Genomic DNA, 21,520 nt, shown 5'->3' on the forward strand with positions numbered 1-21,520 from the left:
TTAGAACTGGACATGGAACAACAGACTGGTTCCAAATCAGGAAAGGAGTATGTCAAGGTTGTATATTGTCACCCTGCTTATTTGACTTATATGCAGAGATATCATGAGAAACACGGCTGGATGAAGCATAAGCTGGAATCAAGATTGCCAGGAGAAATATCAACAACCTCAGATATGCAGATGATACCACTCTTATGGCAGAAAGCAAAGAAGAACTAAACAGCCTCTTGATGAAAGTGAAAGAGGAGAGTGAAAAAGTTGGCTTAAAACTCAACATTCAGAAAACTAAGATCCCTGGCATCTGGTCCCATCATTTCATGGCAAATAGATGGGGAAACAATGAAAACAATGACAGGCTTTCTTTTCGGGGGCTCCAAAATTGCTGCAGATGGTGACTTGGATGCTTACTCCGTGGAAGAAAAGTTATGACCAACCTAGATAGCATATTAAAACACAGAGACATTACTTTACTAACAGAGGTCCATCTAGTCAAGGCTATGGTTTTTCCAGTAGTCACGTATGGATGTGAGAGTTTGACTATAAAGAAAGCTAAGCACACGAAGAATTGATGCTTTTGAACTGTGGTATTGGAGGAGACTCTTGAGAGTCCTTTGGACTGCAAGGAGATCCAACCAGTCCATCCTAGAGGAAATGCGTCCTGAATATTCATTGGAAGGACTAATGCTAAAGCTGAAATTCCAATACTTTGGCCACCTGATTCGAAGAATTGACTCATTTGAAAAGACTCTGATGCTGGAAAAGATTGAAGGCAGGAGGAGAAGGGGATGACAGAGGACGAGATGGTTGGACGGCATCAATGACTCAATGGACATGAGTTTCAGTAAACTCCAGGAATTGGCAATGGACAGGGAGGCCTGGCATGCTGCAGTCCATGGGGTTGCAAAGAGTTGGACACAACTGAGCGATTGAACTGAACTGAACTGAACATTCCAATTGTAAAGTTGTAGCTAGTTAATTTCTAAACCAAGTGGCCTCGAATGTGGCCCTTTGTCCCTGTGATGTTGCCAGTACTGGGTATTACCCTGGATTCCTTCTCCCTTGCTGCACTCCCAACTAACCCAGGCCCTTGGACCTTTGGAACTTCTGTTCCTTGTAGATAAGCCATCCCACTCCCTCCATCTCTTTATTGAATGCTAAATCTGTTTACTAAGACTGTAAGTATCTCTTCACTAAATTCTAGACCTTGATGGATCTTAATTAAAACCTGTCTTTTCTAACAGAGTAAGTTCCTTTCAGCACCCACAAGGGAAGGCTATTTGTTTTTCTTAATCTCAGGTATCACAGAGCCATGAGAATGAAGTCATGGGTATTTTTACCTCCTTTAATAATTTCCTTTGAGGTTTATGCCCTTATCACTGCAACCTCCCAGAGTCCTTGCTTCTCTCTGACATTCACTGAGGTCTTGGCCCCCTGCCCATCTCTGACATTCACTAAGGAGATGCCCCATGTCTTGCTCTGTCCTCCTGGTCCTACCTCTCACTTAGGGAGCTCCGTGTTCATGTGGTTGACTCACCCCGTTCCCAAACCTTCTTGACTTCCTCTTCTAGACTTTCACTTCAATGTACTCGAGTGACCTGCCGTCACAGTCACACTCCGGGCTTCCTATAACCCACAACTGCTGAGCTGCAGACAGTGTAAACACACCTCAGTCCAAACCATCATCATTTCCTGCACTGATGTCTATAAGAAACTAACTGGTCTTCTGTCTCAGGTCTTCTCACTTCCTTTCCCAGCTTCTCCACAGCATAATTTTTCTCAAGTCAAAGTCTGATGTTGTTACTACCATGCTTAAAATCTTTCAAAACCTCCCGACGGTTTTTAGTGTAAACTTTCATTTATTTATATCCTGCCATGTTCCAAAGATTTAAGGCAGCTTACAAAAATATATAATAAAGAGCTATATAAAATATGTTGAAGAGCAAAAGGGAAAAGAGAAAAAGAGGTGAAGACTGAAAACAGAATAAGAAAGACCAAAATCATCAAGTGGGGGGAAAAAGTTACAAAACTGTATAATACCAAGTTTCTTAAAAATAAATCCATGTACACAGAAAAAATAACTTGAAGGATATATACTAAACATTTAGGGCACATTTATCACTAGATACCAGGGATTACAGGTGGTTTCAATTTTATTCCTTTAATTTATTCTAACTTTACGATTTTTTTTCCAGTGACAACACTGCTTTTGTTTTAAAAGGTTTAATGTGATTAAAACTAGAAAATGTAATAACTGATTACCAGCTTCACAAGAGACACAGTGATGGGTTTCACATAATGCCAAACATGAAAGAGAAAGGAAGTAAAAGCAATGTTATGAAGGAACTGATACTGTGAAGTCTAGGGGAGCAGTTCAAGCTGACAATCTGGCTTGAACTATGGGCACATTTTAAAATTCAGAGTTTTGGAGAAACTATTCTTCAAGAAATTTCTAAATACTGTTTTCTTATTTTTTTTAATTGAGCTTCTGACAAATGCTGGTGGTAATAAATTTAAAGTTTGTCAAAATATTATGTTTACTTCTGAGTTTAAGTTTTTTATCCACTCTCCAGTTCAACTTGGGGTTTGTGTAAGGATTGAATCGTCCTTCATCACCTTTTCTCCAGACAACCCTAAAACCGTCTTGGTACACCGAGGGTTATCCTACAGTCTATATGCCTCGGGTTTGCTTCACAATGCCATGGATGCTTCTCTCCTACCCTCCCGATTAAGTTCTCTCTAAGAGTGGATTAGGGGTACTGGTTAGGTGACGCTTTTCTAACTGGGCTTTATGGGTCACTCGCTGTACAGATGCAGGAAGCAAAGTTCACATTACTATCTTTGTAAATGGCACCCCTATCAGAAGACAACATATGCAGCCTTATATACCAGCCCTATATCTTAACTTTAAATTCATTTCAGTGGCAAAGCATCAAATCATTACAAAGAAGGCTCAGAAAAGAGGCAAAAAAGGACTATGATGCTGACAGAAATAATAGAGCTCTATTTTAAAGAAGATTCCCTATTAATTTTAGCCAAACGATTTAGGAGCATAAATATTCCTGTTCATGCTATATGTATGTAATTCAGTGTCGGGAACTAATAGGAGACTAGCATTCGTTGTTGGGCTAAGAGATGAACAAGTACCCAAGATCAGAGTTGGAGATGCAGTGAACTGCTCTTCTAATTCCTTTGTAGAGTGGCTTAATTTCACTTTGCTTATTCAGAAAGGGATAAAAAGCCCTTTAATAATGTCCATGAGCTTCCACTCACCCAACCCCCTGTGATTTTCTAGCTGCCCTTCCCCTCTCCTTTTCATTGGCTGAGGAGAGATGGCAGCTCCAGATTCCAGCTCCATCTTTGATTAGAATAAATAAAAAGAAGTGCTCAACTACATATGTCCATTGGACATTTTTCTAAAGCTAAACAATAAAGCAGCAAATCAGTGGAAAAATGACTGCCACTAAAAATTACATACTTCACGAAATTCATTCACTGGAGTAAGACTTTATGATCTCTGGGTCTTTTTAGTCTGTTATGAGAGATGCTGTGTGCAATAAAAAAATGTCACATTCCGTCACCCAATCCTGGCCATTGGGACTGAAAACTTACGTCGTGACTGGAGAGTCCGATCCACAAAGAAGAGTTACGAAGGGCCGCCTGCACAGTCAGGAAGGCCTGCTGGTGAGGGTCTGTGATGCTCACCAGGTGCATGTTCTCTTTCTGACACTCTCTCAGAGCATCGGTCCAAGTCAGGGTCTTCAGGATTATTTTGTAGAGGTTATTTTGATACTTCACAGTCTCTGAAGTATTCTGCAAGGTCTGTCTGCTTTCAATTTCTGTGTGTAAAAGAAAAAAGAAACAACCCACCCACTTGTCAAGTCAAGAGACAGCTTTTGAAATTTCTCCCCATAATAATGTACTTTAGGTATTACTTATCTATTTGTTTCAGATTTTGGGTAGGAGAACTAGGTATGTTTTGCTAAAAAAATTCTGTTTCAGTCAATCTGATTTGGGAAGGGGGAAAGCTGTAAATAAAACTAGAGTTCAGTAAGATTACCATTTCAGATTGGTGTCATATTCTTTCTTTCTTTGAACTGCTTCAACAAGAGAAGGTGTTAAGTGTCCCTTTACAAGTTTTCATCTGGGAGAACCCACGAAAAAATGTATGAAACCACCCCTTAGAGGATATATTTGCATTATTGATTTACAATACTTCTCTGAATTAAGGCAGTTACTAAAAAGTATAAGACAAATGAGTAAAGATTAATTTAGCAAAAAGTTCTTCAGAAGCATGCAGATTAGCTACTTGAGATTCTCATTACATGACAAAGAATTTCTTTTTTTAAATCATTTGTTAAAAACTAACTGTGACCAATGAAAACAATTTAAGAAAAAATATTTTGAAAATATAGATGATGTCTACTTTTAAGTACATATCTTATTTTTGTGTGGATTATAGGATAAAGCTTAGATTGTGATCCATTTATAATGCTTCATATCCTTTTATTTTTTTGAGTGCTAAATTTAACCATGAATGTTTACACTGAGTTCAGTTACAAACATTTTTTTCTCCTCTTTTTGTCATGATAGAAAGTAAAATCTGAAAAATTCCAGAGTAAAAAGGAGAACAAAATGCAACCATAATTTACTGTCATTAGACAACTCCTATTAACAAATTCCATTAAATACTTAATTTTGATATTTAATTATGGCAATGACCTTGAAAGAAAATCACATTCTCTTCAATACTTGAGCTAATTTGACTCACATGGATGTAGCCATGCTAATGTTAAGGAAGCTGTATGATTACAAATATTAGTTAATTTATAAGATTTTTGTATGAAAACATACTGTACATCTCTAACAACATAAAGTACCAGAGTCATCTAAATAATGATCTATACCTGAGTATTTCTGACACAGAGCCAGAGTATGGTGTTCACTACAGGAAGTAAAATTCCACATCCCAGTAAAAGGTGATTTTTGGAGGTTGAGCATTACAGCACAGTGGTAAGATGCCTCTTCATCAAAAATCTAAACAAAAAGGCAAATATGTATAAGCAATCATGAAACTAACAGTCTGAAGATTCCAGCAAGATAATTTTATATTCCAAATTGGACTTCTCTTCCTAAAGAAAAATCCATTAGGGAGCTGGCCATGGAATCACTAAGAAAATCTTGATAAACTTTCAAAACATGGGAAAAGGACAATTAACTTTAGAAATCACAAACCAAAATAGTAGTAGTATTGATAAATATATCTTCAAAACAGATAAAGAAAACCTATTAGAAGACAAAAGCAATTATAGTAATATTTAACACTCTGCTTTCATTCTTAACATTGTAAGTAAGCAAAAAAGTGATGACAACTAATTTAACTTATTAGATATTTATAAACTTTTTATAATGACAAATGGTGTCCCATACAAGAGAGAACTCACCTTAAAGTTTTGATCCGATACTTGTCACTATGAAACATCCATAAATAAAAGTATCTATTTAGATTTCATTTGTTGACCACAAATCAGTAACATTAGACATGAAAATTTATTCAAAGTATATTATCCCTGCTGCTGCTGCTGCTAAGTCACTTCAGTTGTGTCCGACTCTGTGTGACCCCAGAGAGGGCAGCCCACCAGGCTCCTCTGTCCCTGGGATTCTCCAGGCAAGAACACTGGAGTGGGTTGCCATTTCCTTCTCCAATGCGTGAAAGTGAAAAGTGAAAGTGAAGTCGCTCAGTCGAGTCCGACTCTTTGTGACCCCATGGACTGCAGCCCACCAGGCTCCTCCGTCCATGGGATTTTCCAAGCAAGAGTACTGGAGTGGGATGCCATTGCCTTCTCCAACACTCTTCTAAATGTTTGAAACATATTACTTTTAAAAAAATAAGAAAAGTAAGCTTATCGCAGGAGCTATAATTTTTTTTTTAAATACTACATGCATGCATACATGCTAAGTTGTTTCAGTCACGTCTGACTCTTTGCGACCCCATGGATGGTAACCCACCAGGTTCCTCTGTCCATGGGAACCCATGGCTCTATGTCTCCTGCCTTCCTAGGTGGGTTCTTTACCACTAGCACCACCTGAAAGTGAAAGTTGCTCAATCGTGTCCAACTCTTTGCAACCCCATGGACTATACAGTCCATGGCATTCTCCAGGCCAGAATACTGGGGTAGGTAGCCTTTCCCTTCTCCAGGGCATCTTTATAAATGAAAAACTGAGGCTTAAGAGAAGCGAATTTCCTAGGGCATACTAAATGGCTGAATGGAATTCAAATCCAGACAATCTGACTCGAGAGTTTAGCCTTCAACTACTGTACCAAATCCCTTTATGATTAAAGAATGATCTTGGAACAGGATTCTAATATCACATGGTTTTGTTCCTTCAAACTTTCAGAGAAAGATAACTCCCAGGCTGAGTCATAATCTCAAAATACAAAGGCAGAAAACTACCCAGTTCATCTTATGAAGCTGACACAATCAGAAAAAAAGAAATCTAACAATATAGCATTAAAAAAATAAAAAAAAAAAAACTTAAAAAAAATTAACTTTATGAACAGAGATGAAAATATTCCCAAATAAAATTCTAACAAATCTAATTCAGTAAAATAGTAAAATAATAATTCAGTTTCAGTAATTAGGTTTTATTACTGAAATTAGGTTTTATTTAGGAGATAAAAATGGTTTAAACACAACATCTATCAATGGGCCACATATCCATGGGCCTAATGGGAAAAACTGTTGACACAATTTTAATAGATGTTGAAAATAAATTTTAGAAAATCCACTACTTATTCTTGAATAAAAGTTTAAAATAAACTAGTTATAGAATGATATATCTTGAAAAAAAAAGTACACATCAAATGTAAAAATCAAAGACTATAGGACAAAGATAGTCCTATTAGAGTAAAGATCAAGTGTAAGATATTATTTAATACTCCTGGTATTTACCATGGCTCTGGAAGTCTTACCACATGTAGTGAAGTGTGAACTGTTATTTGCAAATTATGATTATCTAATTAGAAAACCCAAGAAAAAATCTAGTGAAAAACTGAGAAGTAGTAAGAGTTTTTAGTAAGATTGATACCTATGAAATAAATGTACAAAAATTCCCAAATAGGTTTCCTACACATCAATAAGAAAATTGAAAAAAGCTGCCATTATCAACAGCAATAAGAAAGATAATTTTTATGAAAACATCACTGAGGAATTTAAAAGTAAGACTTGAATTAGTGGAGAGACGTGTTACACCATATTCTTGAGGAACAATTTATAAAGAGATGTCAATTTTTCCTAAAATGTTGTCAAATTCTCACCAGATATTTTCTATTTAATTGTTTAGAGTGGAAATTAAGTAAATAATTCAGTTAGCCTTGAAGAATAGACAGAACAGCTAAAATTTTTTAAAAGCAAATAATAAAGGATAACTAATTCTACTATATTTTTTGAAATATGGGAATATGGTAGTATTTAGATCAGTGTGAGAGCTATACAGGAGTACGTCTCATACATAGATGCACACATACACACTTCACATATGATAAAGAAGGCATTCTATATTGATTTTAACAAATGGAGGTATATGCAATAAATGATGCTAAACAATTGGCCAGGATAAGGGAAAAGGATTAAGTACCCATTAACAACATATACCATATAACATGAATGTATCACGTTGTCAGGATAAAAAGGCAAGCTATAAAACAAAATGAAGAAAATAAAGGCATACACTTAACTAACATTGTAACCTAAAAAGAATGGAGGAAAAAAAAGAAATAAATAGAGTTAAACATGCAACAAAAAAAATCAAAACTTATTTCTGTAATATTTTTGGTATTTAGACTTAAAGAAAAATCCTATGAAAATATTTGCAATAAATGCAAGAAACACAGGGTTTGCACAGTTAATGTTTACACAGTCATAAAAACAGTAAGAATTACAAGAAGACTTTGACAGATAAATTTTCAAAGAATAAAAAATTCATATTTGATTTCAATTAAAATTTAATAATTTTAATAATACTAATTTTAAAATTTTAATAATAAAATTATTACTGAATTTATATGCTTTTATTAGAAATCAGAGCAACAGAAATCTAACAAATGCTTTTACTAGAAATCAGAAAATATGATATCACTTAAACTAACAAATTAGCAAGAATTTTTAAAAGATAATGCTCCTTAGAGCACTTTAGTAGAGGCAATGTAGTAAATAAGCTAAGAATGCCACCTCTGCAGACTCAGATTTAAAAGCCGACTTTGCATGCATACCCAGAATGACTTCTGGCAAGTTAAGTGACTCTCCGTCTCCACGTTTCTAAGATAGGAGAGGAGTACCTACTGTTTCACATTTTTTGTGCAGAGCAAATAAAATGATACATGTGATGCATTAGTAGAACGTCTGACACATTAGCTGCTCAATAAATGTTGGAAATTATTAATATACGGGTATGAATAGAAGAGTAATCACAACATATTGCTGACAAAAAAAATAAACTCATAAGCCTTTCTGGAAAACAATTTGGTAACCAGAGTTTTATAACTACTTATATCTTTTGATCTGGCTACCTAACTCTATCCTAAGAAGGTAACCTGAAATATATAGCAAAGATTATACACAAAGATGTTAACTGAAGCTATTTAAGGTTATGCAAAACTGAAAACAACTGAAATGCCCAGCATTGTTTAGGTAAATGATGGCATATATATCAAGAAATACTGTGCAACCATCAAAATGGTTATCAGGTATATCCTTTAATGGCATAGGAAATTATTGATACTTATACTAAATAAGAAAAGTAGATACAATAGTATATAATCTTATCTATGTCAAGAAGACAGTGTATAGAAAAGTCCTAGAAGAAAAATGCTGAAATATTCATTGTGATTCCCTAGATCAGGATTCAAATATGGTTTGAGACTCATTTACTAGGTCATGAAATCAGTTCAGTGGATCTTGATTCTTACCTGTGATAATGAAATAGAATAGGATAGAATACAGAGAACAGAATGATTATACTAGACTAAAGCAGACTAGAACAGGAAGCAATATAAGCTCTAAGGGTAAGTATTATTACCTGAAATTTTTGTTTCAATTCAGTATTATATCTATGTGCTAAATGTTTCTTTAAATGTATTTCTTACTATAGGGCATGAGTTAGAAGTTTAAAAGCTACCAGCCTAAATATAAGCAGGATGAAGGTTGATATTTTTCTTTATGTTGTTTACTCTTTTATAACTTCCAAATTTTCTATAATAACCAAGTATAATTTTGATATTTACTGTGTAATAATTACATGTTCCAGTTCCCTTTGCCATCAATGTAAATCTTGAGCAAAGTTCTATTGCATCAGTTATATCAGTTAATGTCACCTAGCATGTACTTTTGGAATTCAACTTTAATCTCTTAATAATTTTTGCTTTCTGTGCAAAAGGTGGTTTGTACCCAGCAAATAAGGAAGACAGAAGCAATGGACAATAATATCATGAAATAGGCTAACTATTGTTAAAATAATGTCTTCTTCCCTTCTACAGCTTCTTTACATTTAGATCTTAGGGAAAAATGATCACCGATCACCAATTTTGTACTTTTTAACCTCAGAAGACTAAATCTCACAGCTCCAAATTCCAAAGTGATAAATAAAGCCTTTATATTAGCTTTTATTTGCAGCTCATTATTGATGGTTTCGGGCTTCCCTGGTGGCGCAGACGATAAAGAATCCACCTGCATTGTGGGAGATAAGGGTTTGATCCCGGTTCGGGAAGAGCATGGCAGCCCACTCCAGTATTCTTGCCTGGAAAATTCCATGGACAGAGGAGCCTGGTGGGTTACAGTCCATGGGGTCGCAAAGAGTTGGACAAAACTGAGTGACTAACCACACTGAAGGTTTTAAATGGTTATAAAATAAGTGCTATGGAATCTGATGCTACTGTGAAAAACCAGGGCACCCACACAAAGGCTGGGGAAGCTATGTTGTTGTTCTTCTTGTGACAGCTTTATTGATAAAATTCATAGATGGTATAATTCACCCATTTAAAGTATACACTCTATAGTTTTCAGTTTATTCACAGAGTTGTGCAACCATTACCCTCAGTCAATCTTAGAACATTTTCACCACCTTAGAAAGAAACCCCATATGCTTCAGCCACCACTGTCAATCCTTCTAGCCTCCTTAGTCTCTGGTAAGTAGTAACTTATTTTCTATCTTTATAGATTTGCCTATTTGGATGTTTCATATAAATGGACTCATAAGATAGGCCATTGTTCATAACCCAATAGTGTGTGGAAGACTCAGGTATTTCATACAGCTACACGCTGTACTGATTAAAAGAACAAACAAACTTACATTTGGGGGTATTTGCAGCCGCCGGCCAACCAATAATGGGTGAAAGTTACTGTATGTCAGCTGTCTGTTATCCATCCATTTGTTTATCTTTTCATAAGCAGTCCAACGCAAACCAATCCATAAAGAAGCGTCCATATCCGGAAACTGGGATGTAATGAAATCTGTCAGAAGGAGAAATATTTGTTTTTTAAAAAAAAGCATTTGACTTATTGAAATTAAAGGTATACTAAAAATGTCAATGAATACTTTGAGCTTATCTAACTATCAAGAGAATCTTTGATTATCACCTAACTCTATAAAAAGTAATTTAATAAGATTCTTTGTATACGTTAACTCCCCACATCTTGCCAACAGAAACTTGGCCCCCAGATCAGAATAAAACATGTTTACAGAGCAATTCTGCTACCTTGCTCTCTCTGGCTCAAGACTGAAGGAAGGGTTCCACCATAGGTGTGACAAATATCACTGGCTTCAGAAAACGCGACAGACTTGGGTTTGATCTTTAGAAAACACTACAAACAAAGAATACACACAAAGTATAAAATTTCAGACAAATGAGAGTTCATGTAGGAAATAAATGCCTTATCTTTTAGAGAGCTGCTAATTTTCTGTCTGTAAGGTATAGAAATTTACAAAGTAGTGTCATAAGAATGCAGACCTATACTCTCAATTTAAACAACTGAAGAGCAGTCTTTGAACTATTTTTTAAAAAATTTCCCATTTACTGAGTACTTCCTTGCACTAAACACTTTGCACAGCATTATCTCATTTAATTCTCACAAGAAATGGGGAAACAGAAGCACAGAGACATTAAGAAACTTTACCCGTAAGTGAAATAGCCATAGCATGGTCAGCATTTAAACTCTGCTCCATTTGATTTCAAATATATATTCTTTACCATTACCTTATACTAAAAAAAAAGCACACACTTTAAAAGAAATCATCCCACTGTCTCTTGGCAGGATATTTTAATTCAAAGGGGGTGAAAGGGATTAAGAGATACAAACTATCAGACTAAAATAAATAAGTCATAGGGACGTTATCCATAGCAAAGGGATTATAATCAATTTTATAATAACTTTGTATGGTGTATAATCTATGGAAATATCTGATCACTATATTGAACACCTGAAATTAATATACTATTTTCAGTCAACTATACTTCAGTAAAACAAACAAAAACTCTAAAAATTTTTATCAACTATGTAAATTAATCTAGTCCTAGAACCTTGGGGGGAAAAGATTATTTTAATTTTAAAAAGTCAAAATATACCCCTAATATTTTAAATTTACTACAGATGCTTTCAGTTGCCAGACCCATCTCTTCCTTTTTCTGTTTGATATTATAGTCATATTACTGTGTAGTAGTATGGCCCCAATTATGTTCCTTAAAACATTCTACAAAAAAAATTTTTTTCAGCCTCCTTACAGACAAGAGTGGCCAGAGAGATATAAAGTCATTGGGGGCACTTCTAGAAAAGACTCCCTGAACAAACACCCTGAACTTGAGTTTGGAAGCCTTACGTTAAGGATGGTAGAGCAAAAAGACAAAAGGAAGTCTGGTTTTGAAGACCATAAAGCTTTCATACCAACCCCAGCCTGCTGATCTTCAAATTTCTTTTATCTGAGAGAATAAATGTTTTAGCATACTGTAGTAATTTCTCTTTTTAGCAGCCAGTTGCATTTTCTAAGATACATACACCAATATGAATTGTGCATCTCAAGGAGGCAAGTATAGAACGTGGCACTTCCCAATCTATTTAATCATAAACCCTACTCTGGAGGCAAGATCAATGAATAATATTTTGTTAGCATATGTGTACATCCCCAAAAGTAGTTTGGGAAATGTTGATCTAATTTGATTGATAAATGACGTTTGGATGTTTTCCTTAAGGAGGAAAATTAATCAGCCAGAAATTCAGTCAGGGTCCTACATGCCAAAGGGATAATCCTGACTAGTTAATGTACTATTCATTGAAAGATCAACTTCAGCAATTTAAGTGTTAGCAGCAATGGAACAGGAACACAGTATTCTGAAAGACAGGCAGACGTGACTAACTTGAGAGTAACTCTGTTTCTGAAAATGTAGGGAATCAGGTGAGATACTGAAATATGCAGAGTCTATCTTAATGAAGTTACTTGGGATCTCATTCTGCCATGGGCCATATAACCATCAGGAAAGCAATCATCATTTGCACAATGTAGCAATTCCCTTTTTACCTTGTTCTGAAAAGTAATCCAATCCCCAGAGCACTGCACTTTAGCTGCAGAATCTGCACTATATTTTTCTAATGAAGATACATTGTATTTTTCACAGACAAAGGGCAACTTGGTACTACAGTCTGCAGGTTTTCGTAAATCTGAGAAGTGAAAAGCAAGATTACTGTGGTGAGAATTTTCCATTCAGCACATTTTTAAAAACAATCCAGTAGTAAAGAAAGTCTCTTTAAGTCAATATTTCCCAAATGGTTAAAATATATTCCTTTTCTTCCCTAGCTATTTTTGTCTCCTATTATTATTACTCATTTCAATAGATTGTAGCATATCAATATTGCCTATAAAAATGCACAAATTGGTGAATTTCCTAGTGGCAGGAAATAGAGAGATGAAGAAGGCTCTTAGGAAGGGGGATAGAGACCTAAACTATACTTTAGAACTGCTGCTTGCTTATCTTTGTGAATTTGCTTATACCCTCATCAGTTAGGAAACGGTAAGTTTATTTCTAAGTAACTGCTTTAGTGACTGAAAGTCGCTCAGTCACATCTGATTCTTTGCGATGCCACGGACTATACAGTCCGTGGAATTCTCCAGGCTAGAATACTGGAGTGGGTAGCCTGTCCCTTCACCAGGGGATCTTCCCAACCCTGGAAGAGAACCTGGGTCTCCCTCACTGCAGGCGGATTCTTTTACCAGCTGAGCCACAAGGGAAGCCCACGAATACTGGAGTCGGTATCCTATCCCTTCTCCAGCATTTTTTCCCAATCCAGGAATCAAACTGGGGTCTCCTGCTTTGCAGGCAGATTCTTTAACAACTGAGTTATGAGGGAAGCTCAACTGCTTTAGGATAAAGGAAGTCAAAATATTTTCTCAGTAAAAAGCACCTTTACTTGCATTTGGAACTTGAGCTATTGTCATTAGCAATAAATCAGAACAAGATGAAGCTACCACATATATAATCAAAAGGAAAACAAGATTAAGCTAGTAATTGAACCTGAAGTTCACATATTACATAATTAACATTAAAGGATTTGGAATTAACCTTACCATTAAACCAAGTCCTGGCAGACAGGTAAAAGCATTCCTCTCCAAATAGTATAGGAAAGTGATGCCATGGGTCTCGTGAGCTGAAAGAAGATGAGAGATGTGACAGCTTGCAATATAGTTACATGTTCCATCTTGGGCATTACTGTAATCAATTTTAATTCTAAATTTAACGTCAGGCCATTAATTTACTTTTTTCTTGATGCTCATTTGCAAAAGGATTTGGTTTCTCAGTCTAGGTAGTTTAAGAATTAATGTTCAAAACTAATTATAAATAACTGCTCCATTTAGTATTCAATAAAAGGGGATTTGGGACAGATTCTTTTACATGATAACTTTACAAAGGCAGCGTCAAAGATGTCACATACTATATAAAACGATGTGATATCACCTGTTCCGTCGTTCTCACCCACCATTTCTGCTCATCACTAGATATCTGAAAAAAAAAATACAAAAACAAAACAACCAAGTGAACAACCACCCTTACATGTGCTAACTTTTCTAGGAGAGTTTTGATTTAAATTCCCTGGTCTATCAAAATCACAAACCACTAAAATTTCTAAATATTCATTACTTTGTTTACTAAATTACATAAACTGGGTCCTTTTACTGAAGAATGTAACTTAGAAACTTTTTTTATATTCACATGCCCTATTTTGTATACAGAAATATGGTCACTGTAATTGTGGACATGCATTAATGGAACATATAATATTCTACTGCTACCAGTTATAAATTTTAAAATATACAAATTACTTTTCCTCCAAAGAGCTATTTTGCAGAGTTAGTTATGCTTAGAAACAGAATTTCAAGTTAACTACAAAGTTATAATAACTTTTGATGTTCATCTTATCAGTTGACATTTATAATTAATCTTGAATATTTTAAAACATTATACAGTTCTATTTAAAATTTTTCTAACATGCAGTGACGAACTTATAGGTTGTTAGGCAAATTTCACTTGAGGGGAACATTCAACTTTTGTACATTTAAAAAAAATTTTAACAGAATAAATACAGTTTCCCCGGTGGCTCAGTGGTAAAGCATCTGCCTGCCAATGCAGGAGCCTCCTGGAGGAGGAAACGGCAACCCACTCCAGTCTTCTTGTCTGAAAAATCCCATGGAGGAAGGAGCCTGGTGGGCTACAGCCCATGGGGTTGCAGGGTCAGAAACAACTGAGCACACATGCACAAAATGACAAATATAAAAATTAAAAAATAAAATACATTATTTTAAATTACATTTGCTATCTTGTTTCTGATGGCTCTTAGTCCTGTAAAAGATGTTAAACTAGCCAGAGAACTGTGATTACTATCACAATACAGAACAGCTTCTTCATAGCTTAAGCGGGGATCAGCAACAAACCAATATTCACTCCCATCTATTACAACTGGAGGTCCATGAATGCCAGCACGCTCTAAAGAAGAAGAAGAAGAATAGCAGAATCAGGACTGCGTAAACCCAACTGCACCCTCTCAGCATGCATGAAGACTCAAAACTATTTATAAATAGTAATCCATTGAGATTACTGGCTCGCTTTGCCCAGGGCAGTTCTGCCTGGAAGGATTCAAGGATTTCTGAGCCAGTGAGTGGCTCTGTTACCCCCCTGCACTCATGGAGAAGACTAAATCCAGACCCAGAGTCTCATCCCACACCAGCCAATCACCTTCCCTCCCTGCAGGTACTTCATTGCATTTGAAGACATAATAGAAAAAAAGCTGGCACTTGGACCTGGGCTTAAATAGTTAACTAAATACACCACTGAAAAGGTAAAAGCAACTTTGGATAAATTTTAGTTTTCTTCACTTACCTGGATTGTACCAGTCTGGTATTTTTAGAGTATGACCTGTATGAGAAAGCAAGTGGCTTAAGTTTAGTATTCAATTATAGACCACAGCATACTTGCAATTTTGCTGAGATTTGTTGATTTTTGGCCAAACCATTTCCTTTCATGTTATGATCATTTCAGTTTGAATTTTGTGGGGCCTATGCTAAAGCCGTTTTTGTGGCAACCAAAAAGGCAGATTTGTTAAATATTAATACAGTATAACTAGCAGTTCTCTACCTTATATTGTGGAAGTCATAAAAGAAGACTAGATGGATAAAATATAGTTAATAATTAGGAAGCACAAATAAGTAAATGAGTACATTGTATATATTATATTATATAGGAATATGCAAGATAATCATCACTGTAGGATGAGGTTGCTCAGGACCCACATCTCCATCTAATGCAACTTGAATACATTTAGATTGGTAGAGTTTATTGTTTCCCAAGATACCCTTTGGAAAAAATGTTCAGTGATCCAGTACTGAAACTTGAGGAGAGATAAAACTGGGAGGAAAATAATAAAATTCACCCAGCAAAGAAATACGGTACCATACAAAGAATTACGGTCTTTGAAGCTGAGTGAGTCAGTGTCCAAATGCCCTCAGACTCTTTGCTGCTGCACTACTTGGGATCAGTTGCTTAACTCCCTGAGCCTCAACTTTCTATTTTATAAAAACTAAACTCTCCTACCTAACTCACAAAGACAGTGTGAAGATCATGTGAGATCACGCTTATGTAAGCACCCCACACAGGGCCAGGCACAGAGCAGTTCCCCTCAGGATGCTAAGTTGCTCTTCTCTCTCTTTACATTCTGGTCATAGGTCACATTGGTTTCAAGCCAAAGACATAATTTGATGAATTTTAGAAATTATACGGTAAAATAGCTGTTCTTCATTTTGCTATGTATCAGGGCCAATGCATGAGAAGACTCTACTCAGAGGACTGCCTACATATCCAGCGTCTGTGGTTTTTTCTGACTCAGCCCTCTGTATACTGGATGATTTTCACTAGCAATGCTGCAGATCAGTTAAAAACAGTTTCTTGTTTGTAATCTTGTCTGTTCATTTGTATGTTGGGGGAAAGCTGTGTTTAACCTTTATATTTCTTTACATTAGTGAGAAAAGCAAAATAAAAGGTGGCTTTTTGCACAAAATTACAAACATGTTTGTGTGTACAAGGTATCAAGAAATACAATTCAACAAAGTTGTGTTTATAGGTCATTTTCCAAAAACTTTTTTGTGAACCTTATTTTTGATATAGTTTTCTTGACTAAAAAAATAATACTTTAAAAGTACACAGAGAGGGGATCGGGATGGGGAATACGTGTAACTATATGGCTGATTCATATCAATGTATGACAAAACCCACTGAAATGTTGTGAAGTGATTGGCCTCCAACTAATAAAATAATATTAAAAAAAATAATAATAATAAAAAAATAAATAAAAGTACATATATCAATAGTGATTATAATTTTTAAAAATTAGGCTGTTAAATTATTTCTTTTAGAGAGGAGGGGACTAATTAGAACCAGATGGATGAGATAATAAAAAAGGCAAGCGCTAGAGAAAAGGTTGGGTGATTTGGGCTACTGAAGAGGCAAACTGCTTCAAGGAAATCAGAAAACATAAATACAGAAGTATCTAGTTGAGCAGGTTTTGGCAGTTGTAATTACCAAGAAAATATCCACCTAGTGAATGAGATACACTGTAATTCAGAAATTTAGGAACTTTCAAAGGGGAGTTAACATTTAAACCCTGGATCAAATCATCACTGATTGCTTCAAATGACTGAGACATTTGAAGGCTGACACTGAGGTTGAGATGGGACATTCTTTAGTTTTAAATTTTATTTCTGCATTGGAGAGAGCAGGGATGCAATTATTTAAAAGATTTATTTCTTTTATTACTTGATTTATATTTTCTAAGCATATAAATAAAAACAAAATATATTAAAAAGAAAACCATGGTTTTAATATTTCCTGTGGTTACAGGATTGGCATTTCTAAGGTTTTCCCAGTGTAAACTCTAGAGTCTATTTCACCACTCAAACATGAGGCAGGGGAACAGCTACAAGGAAAATAAAGAGCATACTTAACGAGCATACTTTGGAGGAAGCAAGGGCACTCTCTGTAGCATTCTACATGCCAAAGAATAATAGGAGTATCATAACGCTTCAAGCCAGAGACATTGTCCAAGCTAATTATATATTAGTTACTTTGCCACTTGTATGAAAAGTGTCCAAACTAATTTTCCTCTTTCAGGTTAATCAATAATTAGGACTAACTCAGGTATACTTTTTCCTTTAGGAAAACTCCATCAACATGTACACAGACATACACACTTTCTTTTTTATTAATGATCCCCCAAGTCTGTCTTTGTGAAACAGACTTGCCAGATACTCTGCCAGATGTTGCATCTGAAGCTTTTTTTTTTTTAATTTTTTTCTTTCTTTGGCTGCTCGAGACCTTAGTTGTGGCATGCAGGATCTTTAGTTGTAGCATGTGGGATTTAGTTCCCTAACCAGGGATTGAACCCAGGACCCCTGTACCGGGAGTGCAGAGTATTAGCCACTGGATCATGAGGGAAATACCTGAAGCTCTTTCAAAGGCAAGGTGGCTCTTCTTAGGAGAGAAGAACCGTCTTCTAATTGGGCAGTTCCACAAGATAATCTTTGGGTTCTTGGAGAACTTTTAAGAAGATATCCCTTTGGTTTCAATAAGCTGTTTACATTCAGTTCAGAAATTCATTTTGGAACTTTCTGTGCATTTACCATTATGTTAATTAATCTAATCTATCTAAAATCTGCTTAAAAAGAATTTGGCAGTTAAAATCTTAACATTTTCCTTAATATATCCTTGACATTTTCCTACTACAAAGTGAAGTAAAAGGATATTTATTTATTATCTTTTCTCTTTTTTGTTACCAAGGGCTCTACTATCAAGCTAACTGATATCCTGAATTTGAAGGAGATAAACTTAGTAATTTTGAGCTCATTGAAAATTGTTTTGAAATTGTAAAAAAATTTAGATTTGGGCCCTGCCCAAATTTGATTTCCTGACTTTTGCTTCATTCTTCCCAAGCTTGTCTTCATTTTACAACAAAATTATTAAAATGATTAAATGATTTAAATGATTCCTTTTACTTTGTCTCTTCTTTCACTTGGAATAATCTTTCATTCCAAGGCCTAATCTCCCTAAATTAGCCTTAAATGATCTCTCCTATACAAATTCTTTCATGATAAAAGAGGAAGGTAGTACCTAACTTCAAAAAGGCAGCCTTTTACTAGGGGTAGGAGAAGAGGGAGTCAGCATAAGATGGCTGGACGGCCATGGACATTAACTTGGGCAAACTTCAGGAGATGGAGAGGGACAGGGAGGCCTGGCGTGCTTCAGTCCATGGCGTGGCAAAGATTCGGACATGACTGGGTGGCCAAACAACAACAACAGGAGTCAGGCAGGATGGAGCTTCACATACTAGCTGTATAATCAAAGGTGTTCAAAACTGTAATTATAGACTAAAATGCTCTCTTAGATACTTTGGATCAGCAGCCACAATATTCATGTGAGAAGATTGGGAAAAGGAATAACAACCACTTACCTTTTGGAATCTGGCACACCCATTCGAGTTTTGCATCACAAGCAAAAGGCCTTAGATTCATAAATTCTCTGTCTTCATAAAAATACCAGCTTCTTCGCCATGGCCTTTGAATGACCTAAAGGAGGAAGAGAATTGTAGAATATTTCCAAGTTGATGCAGCCCTTATACAACACTAAACTCTAAGTCTTACGCTCTTTAATTCTACTTTAGCTCTAGAACCTAAGATATATGTTTATGAATGAACACATGAAAGAATGCAGTGTGTAAGCAGTAAAATTTAAACTGCATTAAGCAAGAGACTTCAGAGGGACTGATAAAGGAAATATAACATAGGGTCATATTTATGTCCAAAATGCAAATTACTGTTTGTTTTTTTCTGTTTTTGCTGATATGAAATAACAGAATCCTACAACTTTAAATTTTGGAAGGACCAAGCTAGAAAAGAATATTTTGTTCAGTGATTTCCAAATACCAGGCTGTGATCATAGTGGATCTGTGAAAAGTGACATAAAAGTTGGGTGTCAGGGGCCCAAGTTTGATCTTTGGTGTTGGTTTGTGTTCCTGGGGTATTGCCCTCCTCTGTGTGATCTAAGGGGCTTCCCTGGTGGCTCAGTTGGTAAAGAATCTGCCTGCAATGCAGGAGACCTGGGTTCGCTCTCTGGGTAGGGAAGATCTCCTGGAAAAGGGAATGGCTACCCACTCCAGTATTCTTGCCTGGAGAATTCCATGGACAGAGGAGTCCAGCGATGGCTCTCTACAGATTCCAGCCAGCAAGCAACAGGGAAAGGTAAGGGGTGGACAAGATCTGGTAGGCGCATCCATCAGTTTTTGGACTGTTTTGTCTTTAAAAATTTTTATTTTTGTATTTATTTATTTGGGGACTGCGCCGGGTCGTTGTTGCTGCCCATCTGCAGGCTTTCTCTAGTTGCGGTGAGCAGGGGTTATGCTTTGCTGCGGAGTGTTGGCTTCTCTTACCGCAGAGCACAGGCTCTAGGCGTGGGGGCTTCCATAGTTGCAGCACATAGGCTTAGCAGTTGTGGCTTGAGGGCTCTGGAGCATATGGGTTTCAGCAGTTGTGGCACGCAGGCCTAGGTGCCTTGCAGTATGTGGAATCTTCCCAGACCAGGAATCAAACCCACATCCCCCGCACTGGCAGGTGGATTCTCAACCACTGGACCACTAAGGAAGACCTGAACTGTTTTCTCTTAAGGGCAAGATTCTAGAGGGTACTTCGGTAGGTGAGGTAAGATTCTCCTTCCAGACACTGCCGTGGTTGGCCTTGTTCCTGACAGTCTCTTCTATTTAGTTTTTTGGTAGGTTTTTCCAATCTTTTCACACATAGGGACTCAATTTACATCAAACATAGTTTATTGTATGGGTGTTCTGGAAACTTCGCAAACTTCCATTGAATTTTCATTCTTTCTTGTGTTAAATTGGGAGTTCTATAAAAATGGCATGATACTATAGAATTTATTAAAAACAGCTCCTTTGAAACAGTGCTTTCCAAGGGACCCCTCAGTACTTTGTCTCAACGTTCTTGTAACATTTCTAGTCAATCATATTCTTGAATCTCTTTCTTGGGCTTACACAGCAAAGATGTTTTCTAGATGCTTCTTCCCTCTTCCCTCTTCATCCTCTTACAGTTTAAATGTTGTTAATCACCCGAAATCCACTTCTTGGACTTCTGTGCTTTTTTTGGCTATATCACGTGGCTTGTAAGAGCTCAGATCCCTGACCAGGGATTGAACACAGACATTGGCAATGAAAGCCAAGAACTCTAACCACTGGGCCACAAGGGAACTCTTTTTCAATGAACATTTTTCCTTCAACTCTAGTTTCTTGACTCTAACTTACTCCAGGATATTTCTTACTGCAAGCTTGGATTCAAAACATCAGTTAAAGCAAAATGTACTACTATTTTCTCCATAAACAAAGATCCCCTTCTGATTGTTTCTATAAATGTCATAGAACATAGTAGACCCAGACATTTGGATTTAAATTTCAGTTCTGTAATCATGCAAGTTACTCAGAGTTCACAGTTTCTTCCTCATGAAATGGATATAGTAACAGTAACGACCTCGTGTGTGTGTGTGTTTTAGTCACTCAGTCATGTCCAACTCTTTGTGACTACATGGACTATATGGAGCCTGCTAAGCTCCTCTGTCCATGGGATTCTCCAGACAAGAATACTGGCTGCTGCTGCTGCTAAGTCGCTTCAGTCGTGTCCGACTCTGTGCAACCCCACAGATGGCAGCCCGGAGTGGGTAGCTATTCCCTTTTCCAGGGGATATTCCCCATCCTGGCATCAAACCCAGGTCTTCCACATTGCAGTCTTTACTATCTGAGCCACCACGGAAGCCACCTACTTCAAAGGTGGTTTAATATTAAGTGTGATAACAGATGTGACATGACTGTGCCTGGCTCAGGAGCTAACAAATGTTAGCTGCTGCATCATCACTACCATCATCACCATTGCCAGCAGCATT

The 21,520-nt window shown here is 36.4% G+C and overlaps 1 protein-coding gene across 2 annotated transcripts in view; it reads right to left on the reverse strand.

Moving 5' to 3' along the window:
• The window catches only part of LY75 (lymphocyte antigen 75), a 116,321-nt gene that overhangs the window by 53,709 nt on the left and 41,092 nt on the right, over positions 1 to 21,520 (reverse strand). For both annotated transcript variants that reach the window (XM_065931619.1, XM_065931617.1), the window contains exons 16-25: positions 19,035 to 19,149; positions 15,416 to 15,451; positions 14,847 to 15,022; positions 13,974 to 14,041; positions 13,609 to 13,688; positions 12,565 to 12,704; positions 10,751 to 10,856; positions 10,345 to 10,505; positions 4,905 to 5,034; positions 3,610 to 3,836 (exon numbers count right to left, since the gene is read on the reverse strand). In XM_065931619.1, coding sequence (XP_065787691.1) covers positions 3,610 to 3,836; positions 4,905 to 5,034; positions 10,345 to 10,505; positions 10,751 to 10,856; positions 12,565 to 12,704; positions 13,609 to 13,688; positions 13,974 to 14,041; positions 14,847 to 15,022; positions 15,416 to 15,451; positions 19,035 to 19,149 — 1,239 coding nt within the window. The remainder of the gene's footprint in view (positions 1 to 3,609; positions 3,837 to 4,904; positions 5,035 to 10,344; positions 10,506 to 10,750; positions 10,857 to 12,564; positions 12,705 to 13,608; positions 13,689 to 13,973; positions 14,042 to 14,846; positions 15,023 to 15,415; positions 15,452 to 19,034; positions 19,150 to 21,520) is intronic.

Source organism: Muntiacus reevesi, chromosome 3 (genome assembly GCF_963930625.1).
Source record: "Muntiacus reevesi chromosome 3, mMunRee1.1, whole genome shotgun sequence".
Taxonomy (NCBI): Eukaryota; Metazoa; Chordata; class Mammalia; order Artiodactyla; family Cervidae; genus Muntiacus; species Muntiacus reevesi.